The following is a 19,394-nucleotide window of genomic DNA, read 5'->3' as shown; positions in this document are numbered from 1 at the left end:
CTTTCACCCCTCTTTCTGTTCCAAACAGGACATGGAGGAGCTGATGAAGACAGACAGGCCGGACTGGCAGAGCGTCATGCAGTATGTCTCTCAGATCTACAAGTACTTTGAGACCTGACTGACGGGGAGCGAGGAGCTGGAGACCGATGAGTTGGAGGCACTGCAGCACTTTTCTGTCAGCACTACATTTACCTTCCAGGCAGACCGAACGCTGCCACCGTAACACTTCTCCTGCTTTGACACCAGTGACATGACTGAGGACTTGGACGTCACGGCGCTGCTGTTATCTCTTTTTTTAATGGAGATGCTGCAGTGAACACCGAGGCCCAAATTTACAAAGACTGCAGTCAGGAAACACATCACATTGTTCATTTTAATGAACTTTCACGTGTCCAGTGAGCATCTGATTCACAGACAAATGAAGTTATGGTGCAAAATACTTTTCAGGCTTCGGGGTTGTTGACAGCACAACTGAGAGAGGGATTAAAAACTTATTTGATTATTTTAAATCCCTCTACACTGACTTTGAAATAATTGATAGAAATACAGAACTTTTGTCTCAAACTGGCTGTTAGTAGAAAATATATTTTTTCTTTTTTTTTTTGCTTATTATTTGGGTTTGTGAATCAAATGCTCTCGTCTGGTTGTTTTCAACATGTGCCAAATCTTCTGCCAAGACACAACTTCTACAGACTATCTATGCATGGTGAGAGTGTCAGCTTCTGTCTGAGTGCGCAGCTTGACGCCTCCTTTCACCCAACAACTTGCAGCCACGCGTGAAACCAAACTGAGCAAATTTATGTTGCTTCAAAGAATCAATCACTTCTCATACTGTGTGCTTATTGTTAACCCGCTGGAGTCGCACCTTGCAGAGCAGAGAGTATTTTGAACTGACAGATTTGAGTTGAACTTTTATATTTTCAACTTTTAAAGGTGCAGTTGGTAAGATTTGGCCAGATTTTAGTTTAAAGCATCGTAGAAAAATGAACTAAAATGATCAACAGTGTGTGAAGAAGTGACAGTGCTGATGTATATGTATTGTGTTGTAGCAATATCTACTAATATTAGCATGCTAGCCACAGACTGTGCTGTCTTGTAATATCACTTGTGCCTCGAAAAGGCGGTAGTGAGTCACTGTAGCGGTACAGCAGTTAGCATCTTTAATTTACAACTTAAACAAAAATGAAGAGCCACTCACTAACTGAGATTCTGAGATAAAGACAGTGTTGCAACGGTAAGTGTTTAGCTTCTTCCCACTTGCTCTATGCATAGAGAACAACAGCCGGCAGAGAAAAGTCAGAGGCAGCGATGCCAGAGGAAGCAGAAGTGAGGCAGGGGAGTCGGGACCCAGGCTAGGCTAAGAGTAGTTTGCGTAAACCGGCTGCACAGAATGCAGCGTTACAGTGATATCAAAGACCAGACTTACATGAAAACATCCCAAATAGTTTAGCCGCAGAGCATCCGCCTGTGACTCTTCTCTGTCGGACCTTTGCTCTCTGTGTCTCCACTGAGCGAGTAATCTCAAAAAAGCCAGACTCTTCAGGGACCTGTCTATTGCAACAGTTTCTTTAAGGCAGAATTGAAAGTTCTCTAAACATTTTGAAGACACTGCAAGATTTATTGTGTGTCTAACTGTAATGTTTTCATCGCTGCATTTAGTGAATCATGTATTGCACAAGGGGAAATACTGTCCCCTGTTTTTGGAGAATATGGCCAGTCATTACAAACTGCACCTTTAACTGTGTGCATCCTTAATAATAGAAATAGACAAACCTTAGCTGCCATCTGTGATGCAATACTAAAACTGGTTTAACACTAAGAGAGTTGCTGAATAGTTTTTCTAGACATATTTTTTATGAAATGAAATCTCTATATGTGCATTGTTCACAACATGAAGGACTGGCTAAATCAAACCATCGTACCTAACCCTCCTGTGTTGTTTCATCAAGACTCTATGGTACTGCAGCTGCTTTGCAAAATATTCATGTACATATTTGGCATGCCATGTTAAATTATGAAGCAGAGGATGACTTTTACATGTAAGAGTTGAGGCACAATACTTTCTCTGTAGTATGATTTAGACAAGCCTCCATTTGCAGATGCCCTTGTGTTTTGGAAGATAAAAGTGTTTATTTATTTATTTACAAGACTTGCATCCTGAAAAGTGAGAATGTGGACAGAAGTGTGTGCAGTTTTCTATTTACAGATGTCACATTTGGAGGCCTGTTGGATGGATAATGCTCAATAAAGGATTGTCAAGTTTTATATTCAATCACTCGCTTTTTCTTTTAATTTTTCTTCAGATTAAGTTTGGACACAGAGATGCTCAGTAGAAACACTTTTGTTTCAGCTCTGTGTGTATTTAAGTGTTATTGCTCTAGTTGAGGTTAAACTGCTTTTCCACTGTGCCCATTACAGCTCTGTGCCAGGGGTGTGAAACATTTGGGTATGTGGGAATACTGAGTGGAAAAGGTTTGCCTACTTTTTACATCACACCTTTTCTACTTTGACACATTTCAGCTGCTACAGCAGGTACACGAAGTAACACTTACTGGAAATATCAGACTACAATAAATAAAAAGAAAAGGTCTTCAGATAATTCAAACTTGGTCAATGAAATGCAGTTAAAGGAAAACCTTTTCTTGGTTTTTAGAACATGGCCTTTCCTCTTTTTTTCTTTTTCTTTTTATCTCTGACTACATCTCATGCTTTGGCGTCAGACAGAATCGGAAGGTAAACAATAGTTTAGTGGTGCTGTAAAACGTGAGTAAATCCAGTTATTTTGGTTGCTTTTCCCTCCACTGAGTCCCTGGCGTGGGGGCACAAACTCCGCGATTTCGGCCTGATTGAAACCAGATGCAGCCGCATGTCTGCATCTGTGAGCAGTGCTGGCGTGCGTGCGTGCGTGCGTGTGTGTGTGCTATACAAACAAAGACAGCATCTACATTAAACGGAAAGCACGTGGAGGCGTCGTTGGATGCTGTTTAATCGGCGCGTAATTACGCACGGCGGACCGGTGACGCTCGCCTGGGATTCCACCCATCGCCCACCACATTACTTGCATCGCCGTGCGTGTATGTGTGTGTTCGGGGCGTGGCTTCTCTGTGAAATTGATTTTTTTTCTCCCCCCTCTTTTTTTTCTTGCTTTTCCCTCTACACTTCAAAACCGCTGCTAGGGGAAGTTGTGTGACACACTGCCTGCGCTGCAGATCTACAGATGCCGCCTCAGCGCTCCACAGATCGGTCGTTGTTAATGTGAAAACACCCTGAGACGATGTGCAGGTTCATTAAGGTGAGCGTGAACAATCTCCACTGACATTCTGTCCTTTTTATGTGTCCAACTTTTGCAGCAGGAGTGGAGGACTGCAGCAGCTTTTTGACAACTTTCTGATGCAACAGCAGCTAATTGCCGCTTTTTGTTAATGTGAAAATAAAGTGAAGTCCTTTCTCTCCAACAGATGGCTGGCGCTGCAGCTCACACTTGTGGAATATTCCTGGATTACAGCAGAAAGACTTCTTTACTCCTCTGGGACTAGAAGCAGTGTCTTCTGTTATGTTCAGCCTGCAGCCTTTAGTCCTTTAACACACTTTGCTGAGATGAATCCTTTGTACATCGGGATTGAAGTAGTAATTGCTCTTCTCTCCATATCCGGCAACATACTGGTGTGCTGGGCTGTCGCGATCAACACCACTCTGAAGAACGCCACCAACTATTTTCTCGTGTCCCTTGCTGTGGCTGATATTCTGGTCGGTTGCCTCGCCATCCCGTTTGCTATAACCATCAGCATCGGCATATATCTGGACTTCTATGGATGTCTCTTCCTGGCATGTTTTGTCTTGGTACTGACTCAAAGCTCCATCTTCAGCCTTCTTGCTATTGCCATTGATAGATATCTGGCCGTCAAAATTCCTCTGAGGTGAGTCATTTTTATTATCACTGATTGAATTAACTAGAAAATGTTGATGAACGTTGACATCTGATAAGATTATAATGAAAGAAGTGGCACCTCAGACTGTGTGGTTTTCTTTCTCCTCATCAATCAAAGTGAATTAAGGACTGAAACTAAAACTGAAAGTGTGCTGACTGTTTAATCAATTCTTAATACACATTTTGGTAAATAAGCAGGATGTACTGAGTTTCTTTCATCCTGTCTTCATAAAAGAGCCCATTGAATTGGAACCGTCTCAGAAAGTATGACGGTTTCACTTTGTATGCTTTTACATGATTTTTATTATTATTATCAGCAGTTACAGTACGAAAACTTTTTTTTTTTTAAACAAACTTGTTTTGGTTGGAAAAGCCCTTAATCATCATTGAAACTTAAAAAAAAAAAAAAAAAGTAAAAAAAGTGTTATATAGCCTATGCAGTGTTCATAGTTTCATAAAAAAATTAAAAGACATGTATGAAAATAACATTAATATGCTCCGAAAGGTACAGTGTGAAGTCAATATGATAATTAAAACAATCTGAAAAAACAAACAAACTCCAAAACTCTGCAAAAGTAAAAACGAGCGAATTTAGGAAAAAACAAACTAATATATTTAAAGGGACAGGAGTCTCAATATGACAAAAAAAACATAATTTTCAACATAACACATTAAATATTATCTTGTTCCATTAGGATTAAATAACAGTTTTCTAAGCTTTTTATAAGTTTAACAAATTATAATGTATAAAAAGTCTCCCTTTTGAATATTTTCCCTTATTACTACAGATAGGCAAAAGTACATGGTGTGATAACCGCCACTCTGTGAAACTGGTCCACCAGTACAACCCCCGGTGTCCCCTATGGAAAATAATTGAATTCAGGACCTGGAAGATTAGTATCAGCTCTGTGATCTCATGAATCAGTTTCCTGTGGAGCTTAATGCCTCGGGTATAAATAGCACTGTTAATATCTAAACGTGGAATGATAATCAGTTAATACCTCTCTAAACATTATTTTAATCTGCTGTTTGAGACGGACTTAGCCAACACTTTGAAGTGACTCTGTTATAACCTTGATTGAGTGATCTAAACCTTTACATGCAGTGTGGCAAGGACTTTTCTTTTTCATCTGACGCCTCCTGCAGCTGTAAAAGATGCAAAGATCTGTCATGCAGCTGTTTGATGTGACACAGCAGGAGAAGGCACCGGATCAATACCTGGCCACCCTGTGTCACTCCTCATTGATCCTGGTGGAAAAGGCCACCGAGCTCCACGGTGCAGCGTCCACAGCCTGCCTGAGGGGACAGGCACGGGCCGACAGGGCTGCTTGATATTTCCCTGAATTAAACAATACCAGTTTTATTATCAGAATGGAGCTTTCTGCCTCTAGGAGTTGTTGTTTTTGGCATTTCAACGTGTCACTTGTGTTTGTTATTATAGGCAGTGATTGTTGTGGGCACTGGGTGAGCTGTTGCTGCCGTGGGGCTGCATGTGTAGTGCTGTCATTTCCATTAGGCTCAAACGCTGGCAAGAAAGGACAGTTTGACACTAGTCAGGGATAAAAGTTTGTCCCCTACCAACCGAGTAGCTTGTAAAAATCCAGATTTCTGCTTCTATTTTGACCCACAGACGGAAACCAAACCTCTTTCCACCTCCTCACACAGAAACTTTAACTGCCTCTAAACCAGCAACGCGCTCATAACACCCTCTGTAAAACGTTTTCAACATGATATTTTATAGTTTCCCCTCAAAGCCCTGCCTCACAACACGCACGTGATAATAAGACCAGTGTGCATGTTCAGCTTAGGTTACATGTCCACAGTGCTGGCTGCTGTGTGTGTGTGAGTTTGGCCAGTTTGCCTGCCTTTGGGGCTCTCAGATGAAAGTGTTTTCACAGATGGTTTTAGTGGAAGTGAAAGGCCAAAGCCAGATGTTTTAAACCCCATGAGTCGCCCGAGCTGCACGCCCACTCGACGCTCTTCAAGCCCCCGTCTTCCTGGTTTGCCATTCTCAGAAAAAGACCCAGAGGCTATTTTGTCCCTCTGTCCTGTAGGGGCTTTCAAATAACCTTTTGCACATCAGAGACCTCAAAGGGTTTTTCTCCACCCACACCAGCAGCGCTGGCTCGATGAGGTCAGCAAAAGCGGGCATCATCATCATCATTTTCATGTTTAGGAGTCTTCCTGTCTTTGTTAGAGCACATGGAGGGTGCAGTGGGTGTGGTACAGCTTCATGTAAATCATTTAGTGTTTCACAAATAATGAAAAATGTCAAAAAGTTGTATAAGTAGTATAAGAGTCAGGGAAACAGGCAGGGCTCAGTTGGTGGATTTTTTGATCAATATCAAAATGATGGGAACAGAGTCCAGGTGGAAATATGCTTTAAGATGCAGATGAGAGATGTGTCGTCCTCGCACTTCTCACTGAGAGTCCTGTTCTTGTTATGTCCCCTCAAATGTCTGACCTAGACTATGCAGACTTGCATCTGTGCAAAGTTTGTCAGTAGAGCGGTGTTTCCACATTTCTCTAATAAAGGGGGAGATGTACAGTTTTGTGCAAAAGTCTTGGGCAGGTGTGAAAAAATGTCTAGAAGAATTGATGCTGGTTTGAAGGCAAAGGGTGGTCACACCAAATATTGATTTGATTTAGAATTTTCTTCTGTTCACTCACTATACATTTTGTTAATTGATTAAAAAAAAAACTATGAACACCTGCCTAAAACTTTTGCACAGTACTCTATGTACACTTTCATAAAAATCTGAGATTTAAACACATGGCAGGCGAGCTATATTAGGTATGTCAAGCCTGAAACCTTCAGTGGAGAGCAGACTTGTTAGTAAAGAGAAATATCACTGAGGTCAGATCCAGACCCAGATGAGTAGACGGCTCTCCCTCAGACTTCTGACTCCTCTCTGACAAGTCTGAGAAAGAGCGGTGGGCTCAAAACGTCACTACTTGCAATAAATCCTCCATACAGGAGCTATTTTAGTGTTTTCTTTTCTCGTTTTCTATTTTACTACATATATTTCTCAGATCCAGCATGCATCCTATAGGGACAGAAGATGTGCATCTCTTATCTAGCAGATCCATATCTGACTCACACTGCACTTTCTCTGCTCAACCTGGCGTGAGCAGCCGAGGTTGGTGGGCGGAGGCTAGAGGTGGGAAAACCATGTTAAACAAAGCATGAATTATAATAGTATTTTTCTATATATTAGAAAATGTGTCCTCTTGAGTGGAACTTTACCACTGGATCTAAATGTGTTGAGGTTTAGCAGTGTATGTCAGTGTTGTGTGATTGATGATGTGTGGTATATGCAAAAAAACAATAGGTTTACACAGAAATTTATCTCAACCACATGTAGACACGAAGAGCGATATCAATGTTTTCATCTAACTGAAGCACATTTCCAAAAATGTTGAACAATTCCTTTAATAATCTGACTTCTTTGAGTTTGACTTCTTTGTACTGTCTGAATTAGCTGAACAGTCGACGTAAAGAGTTTTCACATGGTTAGATTGGAAATTTGCAGTTTTATGTAAATTTGCATTTGTTATGTTTCTCCACTCATTGACTCAGGTTTGCCCTTTAGATTGCCACGTGTCTGTATATCTGTGAGAGCCAGAACAGTGTTTTAAACTGAAGTATGGGGTTTAACCCATGACTATTACTGGTTGTAATTGTAGTAAAACCAAGCTGACCACAAGCTGTTTCCTGAGAAGATTAAACCTATCTAACTAACCATCAAGCCAACAGGGGTGGAGTATTTCATACTCTAAAAATAGATTTTGTGCTTTTACTTTGATAATGAGTCAACAAGAACCAAAAAGTGATTGACAGCAAGTTACCCCTTCACACACAGAGAGAGCAAAAATTCCCATGAACATGTCACGTACACAGATTATGTCTCTATTTACTTTTTACTCTTCTGTCAAAACTATTCCTGCATGACCACATCTCAACTGGACCATGAAAGCTTAACAAATACACATCTGTGTTTAAATACGTTTATTTGTTTGCCTTATAGGGCTGCTCCATTACAGCGAAAATCATAGTCACGGTTATTTATTTATTGAAATGTAAAGACAAATTGTCTTTTAACAGTGAATTTTTTCCTTCATCAAATATCATTTCAATGAAAAAAGGATAAGCATGTAATTAAAAAAATACATTATAGAAATATATAAAATAATATATATGCATATTTAATTAAAAAAAATACAAATTTAATGTTTTGTAGTAACATTAGTCCACTTCCACAACCTGCTGAAAACTAATACACCTAAATACTAAACCTCTATACAACAGTTTAGTAATTTTATTATATTATTAACCCTCCTGTGATAATGTTCCTCGGTCAATTTGACCTGGCGCTTCCCAATAAACATTGTTTATATTTCATTAATAACTCCATAACTAACTATTTCCATCAATATTTAGTGTAATGATGTTCTTTACCTCTCACAGATCATGGTTCAATGAGGATAATTCACTAATTTTTCATTTAAAAAAAAAAATACATGTTAATTTTTTTTTATGTACATTGGAATGGCCTACATTTAAAATCCAATGGTTTTACTTGTTTTCAATTTTATTTTACATTTAAAAAAAATTCTTTTTGTGAAAAAACAACTTTTTTATTTCTATTTTGAAACTTTGAAATGGGTCAATTTGACCAGCAACCTAACAGGAGGGTTAATATATCTGAGTGACTCAGCAAAAAATTTGCACACAAAAAAAACTGTAAAGGAAAGAAGAGTGGTGTCCTGGATTATTAACACACACAAAAGGAGAGCATCATTGCCAACTGAAATGCTGCAGCTTGTTTTCATAATAGTAAGCGACCTGTTTTATAGAGATATATACAATTTCCAATGCAAATGCTGTACAGCGCTGCTTGCACAGACAAACAGGCAAAGTATAAAATCTGCCTGTGTTGTCAGTGTGAACGGCACCTGTTAGCTTGTGCGGACAGTGTTGGACATTTAAGCGGATGTTGTGAGCATTCAGAGTGTGTGTGGCCTGGCAGAGGTCTGTGGCCCCGGGCGGAAGCACAGCGCCAGAGAGAAGAGGAGGGGATGTATGGAGAATGGAGCAGGGGAAGAAAGCAAAACAAAGATAGATGCCAGCGTGCTGTCGTCATGCCAGAACTAATCCATTCAGCCGCTCGCCCGTTCCCCAACTCCAAATAGAAAGAGAGGGTGGGAGGCCATGTGCAGGAGATGGACCCTCTGGGAAAAGTGGACCGTGTGCGGCCTGCTGGAGAGGAGCAGGGAGAAGGTGTGGAGGTCGCAGTGAGCTGTGAAGCTTCCTCTGTGGGCATTGTGCTGTATTATTCATGGCCCCGGGGGCGACCTGCTCGCCTCCCTGCAGGGGGCCGCAGGACAGAGGTGGAGCTGCCACACCACTGATGAATTATTCACTGTCAGCAATATCAGATATTATAACACCGTGCTGTTCACACTCACGTAGATGTAGACAAGGCTAATGATTGAGAAGCGTGTTCACAGCATCACAACTTACATTTTACTAACAAATTGTTTGAAACCAACTTTGTTGACACCTACTTCCTGCCTGCACTGTCAGAGGGGCTGCTGCAGCCTATTATGGGATGGTTTTATTTCATCTGTTTATTTATATGTTAATCCCATAAAGGACCCCGAAACAACATTGAGTCGGTCACATACAGATGCATCTCAATACTTTAGAATATCATGAAGAAGTCCATTTCCAGTAGCTAAAGTCAAATAGCCAAAACCAAGTATTGAGTCATATAGATAGACATACTTTTCAAAGGCCAACATTTCCATAATAAACATACTTTTTAAAATTGGTCTTTTGTAATATTCAATTTTTTGAGACACTGAATTTTAGGTCTTCATTAAATGTAAGCCATAATCATTATAATTAGAAGAAATTAAATAAATTAAGACGTGGAATGTTTCATTCTGTGTGTAATGGATCTATATGATGTGTTATTTCCACTTTTTGTATTTAATTACTGACATAAATAAACTTTTCTATGATATTCTAATTTATTGAGATGCACCTGTAGATTATATCTCCATGAATTGCCCTCACCAGATCCTTTACTGTAAAGATGGCCCGGAGGAAACAAAAACAGGGATTGAGTCTTCTGTACGGTGTCTAAGTTTACTGGATCAGATATCATCACACATCGACTGTGGAATTAATCCGTGGATGCCTTTCTGATGTCAGTTTTTGAGCCATGACAAAGGCCAGAATGTGGCCTGCAACAGACTAGCTGCTTGCCAACGCCGATCCCAGCTGTCATTGTACGGGGCGGGCTACACCCTGGACAGGTCGCCGGGTAGACTCATAGAGATCAAAAACCATTCACACTCTCAGTCACACCTACAGACAATCTAGAGTCACCAATTAAACCTAAACTGCAGGTTCAGGAAGCTGGACCAACACTGATGCAGCGACAACCTGCAAACTCCACACAGAAGAGATGCAGGAGTCGAACCGGCGACCTTCTTGCTGTGAGCTGAGTGCTAACCACCACACGACAATTTAGCCTGTATCTGTTCATGTGTTAGGCTACTAAATATTAACATGCTTAGCAGATTATAAACAAATAATGCTGATAAGGCCTTTTTGCATAACTGTCTCCTTTGAAACAGCTTCACCATATCCTCAACTGATGTTACGCACTGCTAATTTATGGCTCATTGATAATCCATGTCAGCGTCTGCTGAATGCTGCTCTCTGTTATTGTATTTGACTGTTGATAACAAAGAGGCAGGCAGTAAACAGAGGAAGAAAAGAAAGACAGTCTGACATGCTAGAATTGAACTGTGGATGTTGTGGTTATGTGACACGCAGCATTAAAACCAGCAGCGTGCCTCCTTTCTGCCCGTATAGCTCATTGTTGTGTTCATCGCCTTTTGTTAGAGGATGTGAGAACCTGCAGTGCTAATTATATGTAAGTACAGTGAAGTGAAACAGCAGACTGGTTAGGTGACAGACAGAGTGCTGTTCAGTTCTATGAAAAAAGGAACTTAGCTTCAGCCATTTGTTTTATAGTTTACCATGATTGTTAACAAAGTTTCCAAGGTTCACAAAGTATCACAGTGGCTGATATTGGCCTATAACTTTAAAGAGCCTTATAAACGTATATAGTACATTTATACACAGACTGTGCATGGGTTGTGGATATTGTCCCATCAATTACACTGGAGTTGAACAGCAACCAATAACTATTTTGAGGCACATATGGGGATACATTTTAATATGTATTTACTAAGACATACATCTTTTTATTTTTTATTTTACCTTTATTTTACCTGGAAGTCCCTTGAGATTGAAATCTCTTTTTTGAGGGAGACCTGGCCAAGCTTGGTTGCCAGTTATAGTTTAAAATGACAGTGACAATACATGACAACATATAATAAAAACGGCAGAAAATAAAAATAGGCAATACACACATTATACATACATGAAAGTACTAAATCCAACTCAGGTAAAACCAGTGCAATTTTCAGTTACATGGACCGTTTGAATTGTTTTAAATTTTCCCAGGGATACTAGGTTTGTAAAATGTAACCTTGTGATGAGATCACACCAGCATAATTCCTAGTAATTCCAGCTCTTGCTCGGACCACACCCATCTCCAAACTCACTGTGATCCGAAACCGCACACTTGTAAAGTTTTGTGACAGGGTCTTATACAGTTGTGACTCTATCGCAGTGACAAAATGTGTCAACAGACAGACAGACAGACAGACAGACAGACAGACAGACAGACAGACAGACAGACAGACAGACAGACAGACACTACAGTAGCTGTCTCGGACCACATTCTGCCGTGATGACACACAGACTATAACGATGAAAAACAACTGGAACACAGCTGGAAAAAATTCCATAAACAACATAAAAGTTATAATTAACGTTTAAATTAAGTGACGTGTTAGTTACAAAATAACTTATTCATCATTCACAAATAATTTATCGACTATAACTTGCCTGTAAATGACCTGAGTGATTAATATATAAGAAATGAATTATTAATTATTTACTAATGATTATTTCATACTTAATTAATGGTTAAATGGTCACTTATAACTGATGATTATTACATTATTACAACACATTTAAAGTGCAGATATGGTGTGGTCATGTACCAGGCATCTGTGGAGATCAATTATTTGTGGCATCTCCAGCTTAGACTAGTGTGTGTGTGTGTGTGTGTGTGTGTGTGTGTGTGTGTGTGTGTGTGTGTGTGTGTGAGTCATTGCCATGTGGCCGCCTCTCTGAATCACTTAGAGGAAACAGCTCATTTTGAATCAAGAGCTGTTCATCTGATGGGCACAGTCAGGACGACACTTGTGTGAGTCAGCGCTACATCTCCATACTCAGCCTCTGTGCACCTGCCATTCATGATTTTAATATCATCAACTACATTTATGAGGTGATGGCTTTATGGGGAACATGTTGAACCAGTGTAAATCTCAAAATATGGTGTTTTTTTGTTATTTGTGGAAAAGCCACCCTACTACATGTATCAACAGACTATAATAAACCCATTTTGAGAGTATCGGAGCATTTCAATTTCTTTGAATTCTTTCACAAAAAATTTCGACATGCTATATAGTATGACTTTTTTTTTTTTTTTCAAATTTTGGACATCTCAAAATATGGTGTTTTTTGTTATTTCTGGAAAAGCCAGCCTACTACATATATAAACAGACTATAATAAGACCATTTTGAAATTATCAGGGCATTAGAAAAATGTATGATTTTTTCACAAAAAAATTCGACATATAGTATGACTTTTTTTTTAAAAAATTTAGGACATATTCTAAAATTGTTGTTTTTACAATATTTTTGGATGTTTTATACTATAACTATGATCAACAAGCTATATTAAATCGTTTTTAGTAATTTTTGGACAAACAACAGAATGACCATATTTTTACATTTTTTGACATACTGTACTATGACTTTTTTGGACATACTAAAATATTGTTTGTTTTTTATTTTTTGGGGGGACATTTTACGCTGATATGTTGACCTCAGATAGCTATGTGTGATAACCCACTGACTAACAGACAGGAGGTGCTTGGTTCAAACCTCATAAAGAAAAGCAATTTTTTAAAGTCCAACACCACAATGAAAAGTCAAATATAACCATGTGTCAGAGAAGAAAGCTCAGTGAGCTAGAAGACTGACTAGAAGACAAAAGGTTGTAGGTTTTATAAATCTAAATTTCTCCAACTTCATAAGATTTGAACCAACAACCCCCAGACTTCAAGTCAGTATGCTATCTCCTCTGACACAGAGCTGCTGTTTTTGGTCATATTTGACTTCTTCATTGTGGTTGTAGACTTTAAAATGTATCGTCCATCAGGAGGTTGGAACCAACAACCTTTGGTGTTCTAGTCAGTCTCCTATCACACTGAGCCATAACTGTCTTACTATATCATATATACTATGACCAACAAGCTATTTTAAATCATTGTAGGCATTTATGGACAAACAAAAGAATTACCAATATTTTGACTTTGGCTACTTTTTTCGACATACTATATTATGATTTTTTATCTTTTTTTTTTATATATATCTCAAAATATGGTGGGTTTTTTTTGTTATTTCTGGAAAAGCCACCCTACTACATGTAATAAGACCATTTTGAGAGTATTGCGGCATTTAAAAAGTTTATGACCTTTTTCCCGAAAAATTTCGACATGCTATAGTTTGACCTTTTTTTTCAAATTTCAAATTTTGGATATCTCAAAATATGGTTGTTTTTTGTTATTTCTGGAAAAGCCACCCTATTACACGTATCAACAGACTGTAAGGAAACCATTTTGAGAGTAATGGGGCATTTAAAAATGTATGTCTTTGACATGAAATTTTTTTGACATATCATCGCAACAAACATGAGAAGGAACTACTTTATTTACAAAAAAGCATGAAGAGAAGATAATTTAAAAAAAGACAGAAGTGTATCAGTGCTGTTTCATTTTCAAGTCTCCATGCTCTATTTGTCTGGCCCGTATACAGTATCTGAACATATACACAATGGAAACGAGCTTGACACGTCAAACAAGATGTGTAATTTTAACACTAGGCTTGTTTCACAAATGTCACAGGATGTGAGATACTGTCAGAGAAAAGCATAAGACTTAATGTTGTATTTAAGCACCTGATAATGTGCTAAAATAAGCGTACTAGTGTTGCAGTTACTGTATTTCTATAGCAAATAAAAATTACATAGAGGTGTCATCATTCATCTATTTGTCTTGCTTTGCTTATTTAATTGGGGGTGTTGTGTCCCCTTGATAAAAGTCCAGATAAACTTATCAGAGGTTAATTCATGAGGATTTTGTGTGTTTAAACCAACATTGAACACAAACTGCTCCGTCCGTGTGGTGCATTCATGCACTAGTGGGGAAGCTTCGACATTGAGGGTGTCCAGTCATTAGGATTTGTAGTGCTGTTACGTAATAACAAGTGTTGCATCTTGTCAGGAAATCATGCTGACAACCAAACAACCCAAACGTCACTGTTAAAATTAATTTGTTAGCTTTGTCTGGTAACAAGGCTGCCTCGACTTTGAAGCTGATCTCTGGTTTTGTGTTTTGTTGTGTAGACTCTACAGATGTCAACGTCAGTCTGTCAGTTGGTCCACCGGACTGAAAGGTCTTAACTGTTAGTGAATGGATATCTTGGACGTTATTTACACATATTTATATTCCTCACAGGATAAACTTGGTTATCTCCTGATAAACTAATGGCCTTCCCGTCAGCCTCAGCTGTACTTTGTTTTTAGTGCTGAGTAGCAACTGTTAGTGTGCTAAACTAGTTCTCAACTAAGATGGTGCTATTAGTAAACATATTTTTTTAAAACATGCTTCAAATTTAGCACAAACATCAACGTGATTTAAGGATAAGCTGATTGATTATATATATATATATATATATATATATATATATACATATATATATATATATATATATAAGTGAAGCTGACCTGTATGTATGTATATATATATATATATATATACATACATACAGGTCAGCTTCACTTTGACATCATTTCGTTCTGAAAAAAAAAACTTTTCTGCCCATTAATCAACACCATAACTCTTAATCTTGGGTGTTCACCATGAAACTGCACTGGTTGTTTATGTTCTGTGCTGCTGGGTTGAAGACGTGTTTGAAGCATTTATGTACTTGAAACATTGTCTACTGTCATGGCTACATGAGTTTGGATAGACATGAACGTAAAGTGCAACTTGATTAGTGGGCGGATGCAAACAACCACGAGGCGGTCATTGTTATTGTTGTTTGTTGGCACTCCTGCTGCGCCCCCAGACTAGATTAAAATTCAAATGAATGAGAAGACTGCATTGTTCCATGCAGGGCTTCAGCCCGTCTGAACTCTTGTTGATGTGGCTGTGGCTGGGGGATTGGATGCTTGTGTTTGTGTTGATGCCTTTTGTTGTTTGGTTAAAAAAAACACAAACACAAAGGATGTGATGACGATATTTCCTACAACACTTGAATGCACCAAGTCACAGCAATTCACTATCACTTGATAATTCGTATCGTCTGCCTGATGCTCAGCCATTATTAGTCCGATGTGCATTCTGCTGCACAGAAGCAGCTACATTATAATAATGTAATGTGTCAGTTAGGCTGCACTAACAGACAAAGGGCACAAAAAAGGACCAATCTACATTTACGGAGTTTATGGGTTTATTTAATACATCAAGAAAATTAAATAAAGATGAAACAAGTAAACATTATGAGTGGTACATGGGTAAATATTCAGGTCATAGAATCATTATAGAAAATATCTTGTTTTGCTCATACACTGTTGTTTGATTCATGTTTGAACTGTGTTGATTTTTGCTATGTTTTACCTCCAACAAGGATGTTTTATCTAAGGATTACAGAGATACTTCCCTGCTGGATTTTCATGAAATTGTGGTGGAAGTGTGACGCATGGGCCGAGGAAGAAGCATTTTGGAGTGAATTCCAATCACGGGGCGGATACACAAAATATCTTTCACTTTTAATAATATTGTGAGACAGGGCATGGTTCTGCACTCTCACAGTGCCCTTCCAGTCATATTTGCAGGTATTTTAGCTGGGTCGTACTTGTGTTTAGGGCCTATTTTGAGTGTGAAGTGTGTCCAAAACTTCCACATTAAGAACATTATTAAGACGAATGCAGTGCCTGTAGGAAGTATGTATTCATATAGTGGGAGATTAAGTAGATTTTTCAATTATGGCCAAATGAGGTTGTGTGTGAAAGTGGGATATACAATGAGGTATAATACTCTATATGCGTAGTGTTAATATACAAAGTGTATATTGGGTAATACATGAATGTACATTGAGATATAAAGAGACAGAAATAGTTATTTTAAGAAACTTTCATCATCATCAATCAATCATTCAACATGGTTAGACATATATACAGACACAGATATAGGAGGGAATAAGTTTACATGCAGCACAAACAGATGGATGTGAATAATGTGACTAAGGGTTATTAGGTGTGGTTGTGGAATGTGTAGATTTATTGATAACTATTGTGTTTCATATATTGTGGCTGTGCAAACCACTACAGCATCTGCAACTCCATAAAACACTTACTTTTCATAAGGTACGCACACCATCCAGCACATACACATTGAACATTGATATTCGCTGGAAACTATTAGAATATCATTGGAAAATTGAACCTTGTAGCGCACTTTAAAACTCCTAAAGATAGGTAGGCTAAATAGACTTACAGATGAGATGAGTCAGGGTGGAAATCCAGAGTGAACTGTGTTACTGACCAGGTGTAGGCCTGTCACACAATGGGGCGGAGCTCCCCTAAAAGGCGTCCGATCGGAAACAGTGCAATGCTGCAACACATCCTACGTAAATAATGATGAGTTGAAAAATGAATTCAAAAATCTTCAAAATCGAGGATGCACACTTTCGTGCCATGCACAAGACACATACGAAATCTTAGGTCAGTCTGACTAACGGTCAGCGAGATATGCCCTAGACACACACACACACACACACACACACACACACACACACACACACAGATGCTTCTGCTTTATAGATACATTATTAAGATGCTAACCTCTGCTGTGTTCTCCCCAGGTACAAGGAGTTGATGACAGGAAAGAAAGCCAGAGAGATCATCGCTATTTTATGGATCCTCTCCTTTGTCATCGGTCTCATCCCCTTCTTTGGCTGGAACAAGAAGCACTCTAGCTGTAACAGCACCAGTATTGAGACAGTCAACACTACAGATGCTGGCCTCACGGAGGGGCTGAGGGGCGGAGGAGACTTACTACACAGCTGCAAGCTCGGGTGCTACTTTGAGAGTGTGGTGGACATGCACTACATGGTCTACTTTAATTTCTTTGTCTGCGTGCTGCCGCCGCTGCTGATCATGCTGGGCATCTACCTGAAGATCTTCACCGTGGCCAGGAAGCAGCTGAGACAGATCGAGCTCAAGTGCGTGGGCAACGGGGACAGCCATCACCACGGGCTGCTGCAGAAGGAGATCCGGGCCGCCAAATCCCTCTCCATCATCGTGGGACTGTTCGCCGTCTGCTGGCTGCCCGTCCACATCCTCAACTGCCGCACGCTGTTTTACGGCGAGTTGAAGAAGCCTGAGATCATCATGTACGTGGCCATCATTCTGTCTCATGCCAACTCCGCGGTCAACCCCATCATCTACGCTTACCGCATCCAGGACTTCAGGAACACCTTCCGCAAGATCCTGGCCCAACACTTCCTGTGCCGCAGGGAGGAGCTGTACCTCAGCTCCAACGGAAGCAGACGCAACAGAGACCAGATCACCATGACCATCGACCCTCTGCTATAGAGAGTCGTGACTGAGTATTATCTGTGTCAGCTCAGTTGGTTCAGTGTTGAATTTTATTTTCACTGAGGTTTATAATGTTTACAGAACAAGGGTAGGATATGTGAAAACGAACCGATGTCAAATGCGCCTTGAATGTGGACATTTATTTATGAATCAGGGGTCAAGCAGTGAAATGTTGAATGGCGAGTCTTACATAACCTTTGTATTGTGAAGGATTTCTGATTTTAAAAAACACATGTTGAAGCTAACTGGATTTGTAAGACTGTGAACAGGATCCAAACTACATTCTATAATGTTATTTATCATTCTGAATCCACCCTGTTTCAACTCCAAACACTCCTTTTTTTGCCCTGCTATTTTATATTGTCAGCATTAAGTGTTTATTAATTTATTTATTACAAGACCTTATATTTGAGAATGTAAAGATCAAAAAACTTTGTGTGGCTAGATCTGTACTTGTGGACCTAGAGAGGTACAATGGTAGTCGTCTCTATCTGTGGTTATTTTTAGCTGGTGGCCCTTTAAAATGAACTCATACACTCCATACTCATATACCATCACATGCTCAATATACAGTCAAGAAATTGAAGGGTGGTCTAATAATTTTTATCATGTTTATTTTAATGCCTGGTAATTAAATGTACATTTGTTTGGACAATTATGATAACAACAAAATTAGCTCATAAGAGTTTAATTTAAGAGCTGATATCTAGACATTTTCCATGGTTGGTCTTGATAATAACCAAAATCATTATCAAGATTATCAAAAGTAGCTCATCAGAGTTGATTTTATCATTACATTTGTCCAAACAAGTGTACCTTTAGTTGCACCAGGCATTAAAATGAACAATAAATTGAAGAAAACAAGGGTGGTGTAATCATTTTTCCACGACTGTACATAAGGAAATGCAGATTTTCATCATTACAATACCTTTGTATAGCAGAAATGTTCTTGAGCTGTTAATTCAACTACATGTAAGTGCCAGTGTTGTCTTGTTGCTGCACTAGTGAATCCTTCACAACAACATGTGTGCACACAGGCGGAAGGACACAGGAGACTCTCATAAATGTTAGTAAACACCAACAATTAAATTAGAAGAAAAAGGGGGAAGGGATATGCAAACATAAACAAAAAACACAAATGCTTTGCCTATCCCATGAGTCACCCCTCATAGCCACAGGGATCATAAGACCATTCTGTGACCCCGGTGGCTAAGAGCCAGACCTCTCTGATTTAGTCACGCAGACCCAGACATGAGAAGCAAAACACACCTGCGGCGGAGCTCCATATAATTTCCATGTTAACATTTCTTAAGACGAAAGCTCAGGAAGTAGGAAAATAATTGTACCCTTTGTAGAAAAATGGCAACTGTATTAAGGCTGCATATATATACCCCACCCACTCAAACATCAAGAAAAAGGACCCCCCCTCCAAAAATCCCCCAAAAGTGCCATTCAAAATATAAAATGAAAAGAGCTCCTCTCCCTCCAAAAAAGTCCCATTCAACATGTAAATGAATTGAACAAGTGATGGAGGAATGCACAGTGCATGTAGGGGGCGTGGCCTACATAGGGGGCGTGGCCTCAGC

The 19,394-nt window shown here is 39.3% G+C and overlaps 2 protein-coding genes across 2 annotated transcripts in view; both read left to right on the top strand.

The window, feature by feature from the left end:
* Window positions 1–2,272, top strand: part of specc1 (sperm antigen with calponin homology and coiled-coil domains 1) — a 92,619-nt gene extending 90,347 nt beyond the window's left edge. The window contains exon 15 of the mRNA XM_059351170.1: window positions 29–2,272. Within this exon, the coding sequence (XP_059207153.1) occupies window positions 29–118 (90 nt within the window). The 3' untranslated portion in view covers window positions 119–2,272. The remainder of the gene's footprint in view (window positions 1–28) is intronic.
* Window positions 2,273–3,176: 904 nt separating this feature from the next.
* Window positions 3,177–18,437, top strand: adora2b (adenosine A2b receptor). Its single transcript, XM_059351172.1, has 3 exons — window positions 3,177–3,292; window positions 3,459–3,917; window positions 17,073–18,437. The coding sequence occupies exons 2-3, from the start codon at window positions 3,598–3,600 to the stop codon at window positions 17,803–17,805; spliced, it is 1,053 nt and encodes a 350-aa protein (XP_059207155.1). The 5' UTR covers window positions 3,177–3,292; window positions 3,459–3,597; the 3' UTR covers window positions 17,806–18,437.
* The last annotated feature ends 957 nt before the right edge of the window (window positions 18,438–19,394 follow it).

This window comes from Centropristis striata, chromosome 15 (genome assembly GCF_030273125.1).
Source record: "Centropristis striata isolate RG_2023a ecotype Rhode Island chromosome 15, C.striata_1.0, whole genome shotgun sequence".
Taxonomy (NCBI): Eukaryota; Metazoa; Chordata; class Actinopteri; order Perciformes; family Serranidae; genus Centropristis; species Centropristis striata.
Note: the sequence above shows the minus strand (reverse complement) of the source record. Positions and strands in the feature narration are given on the sequence as shown.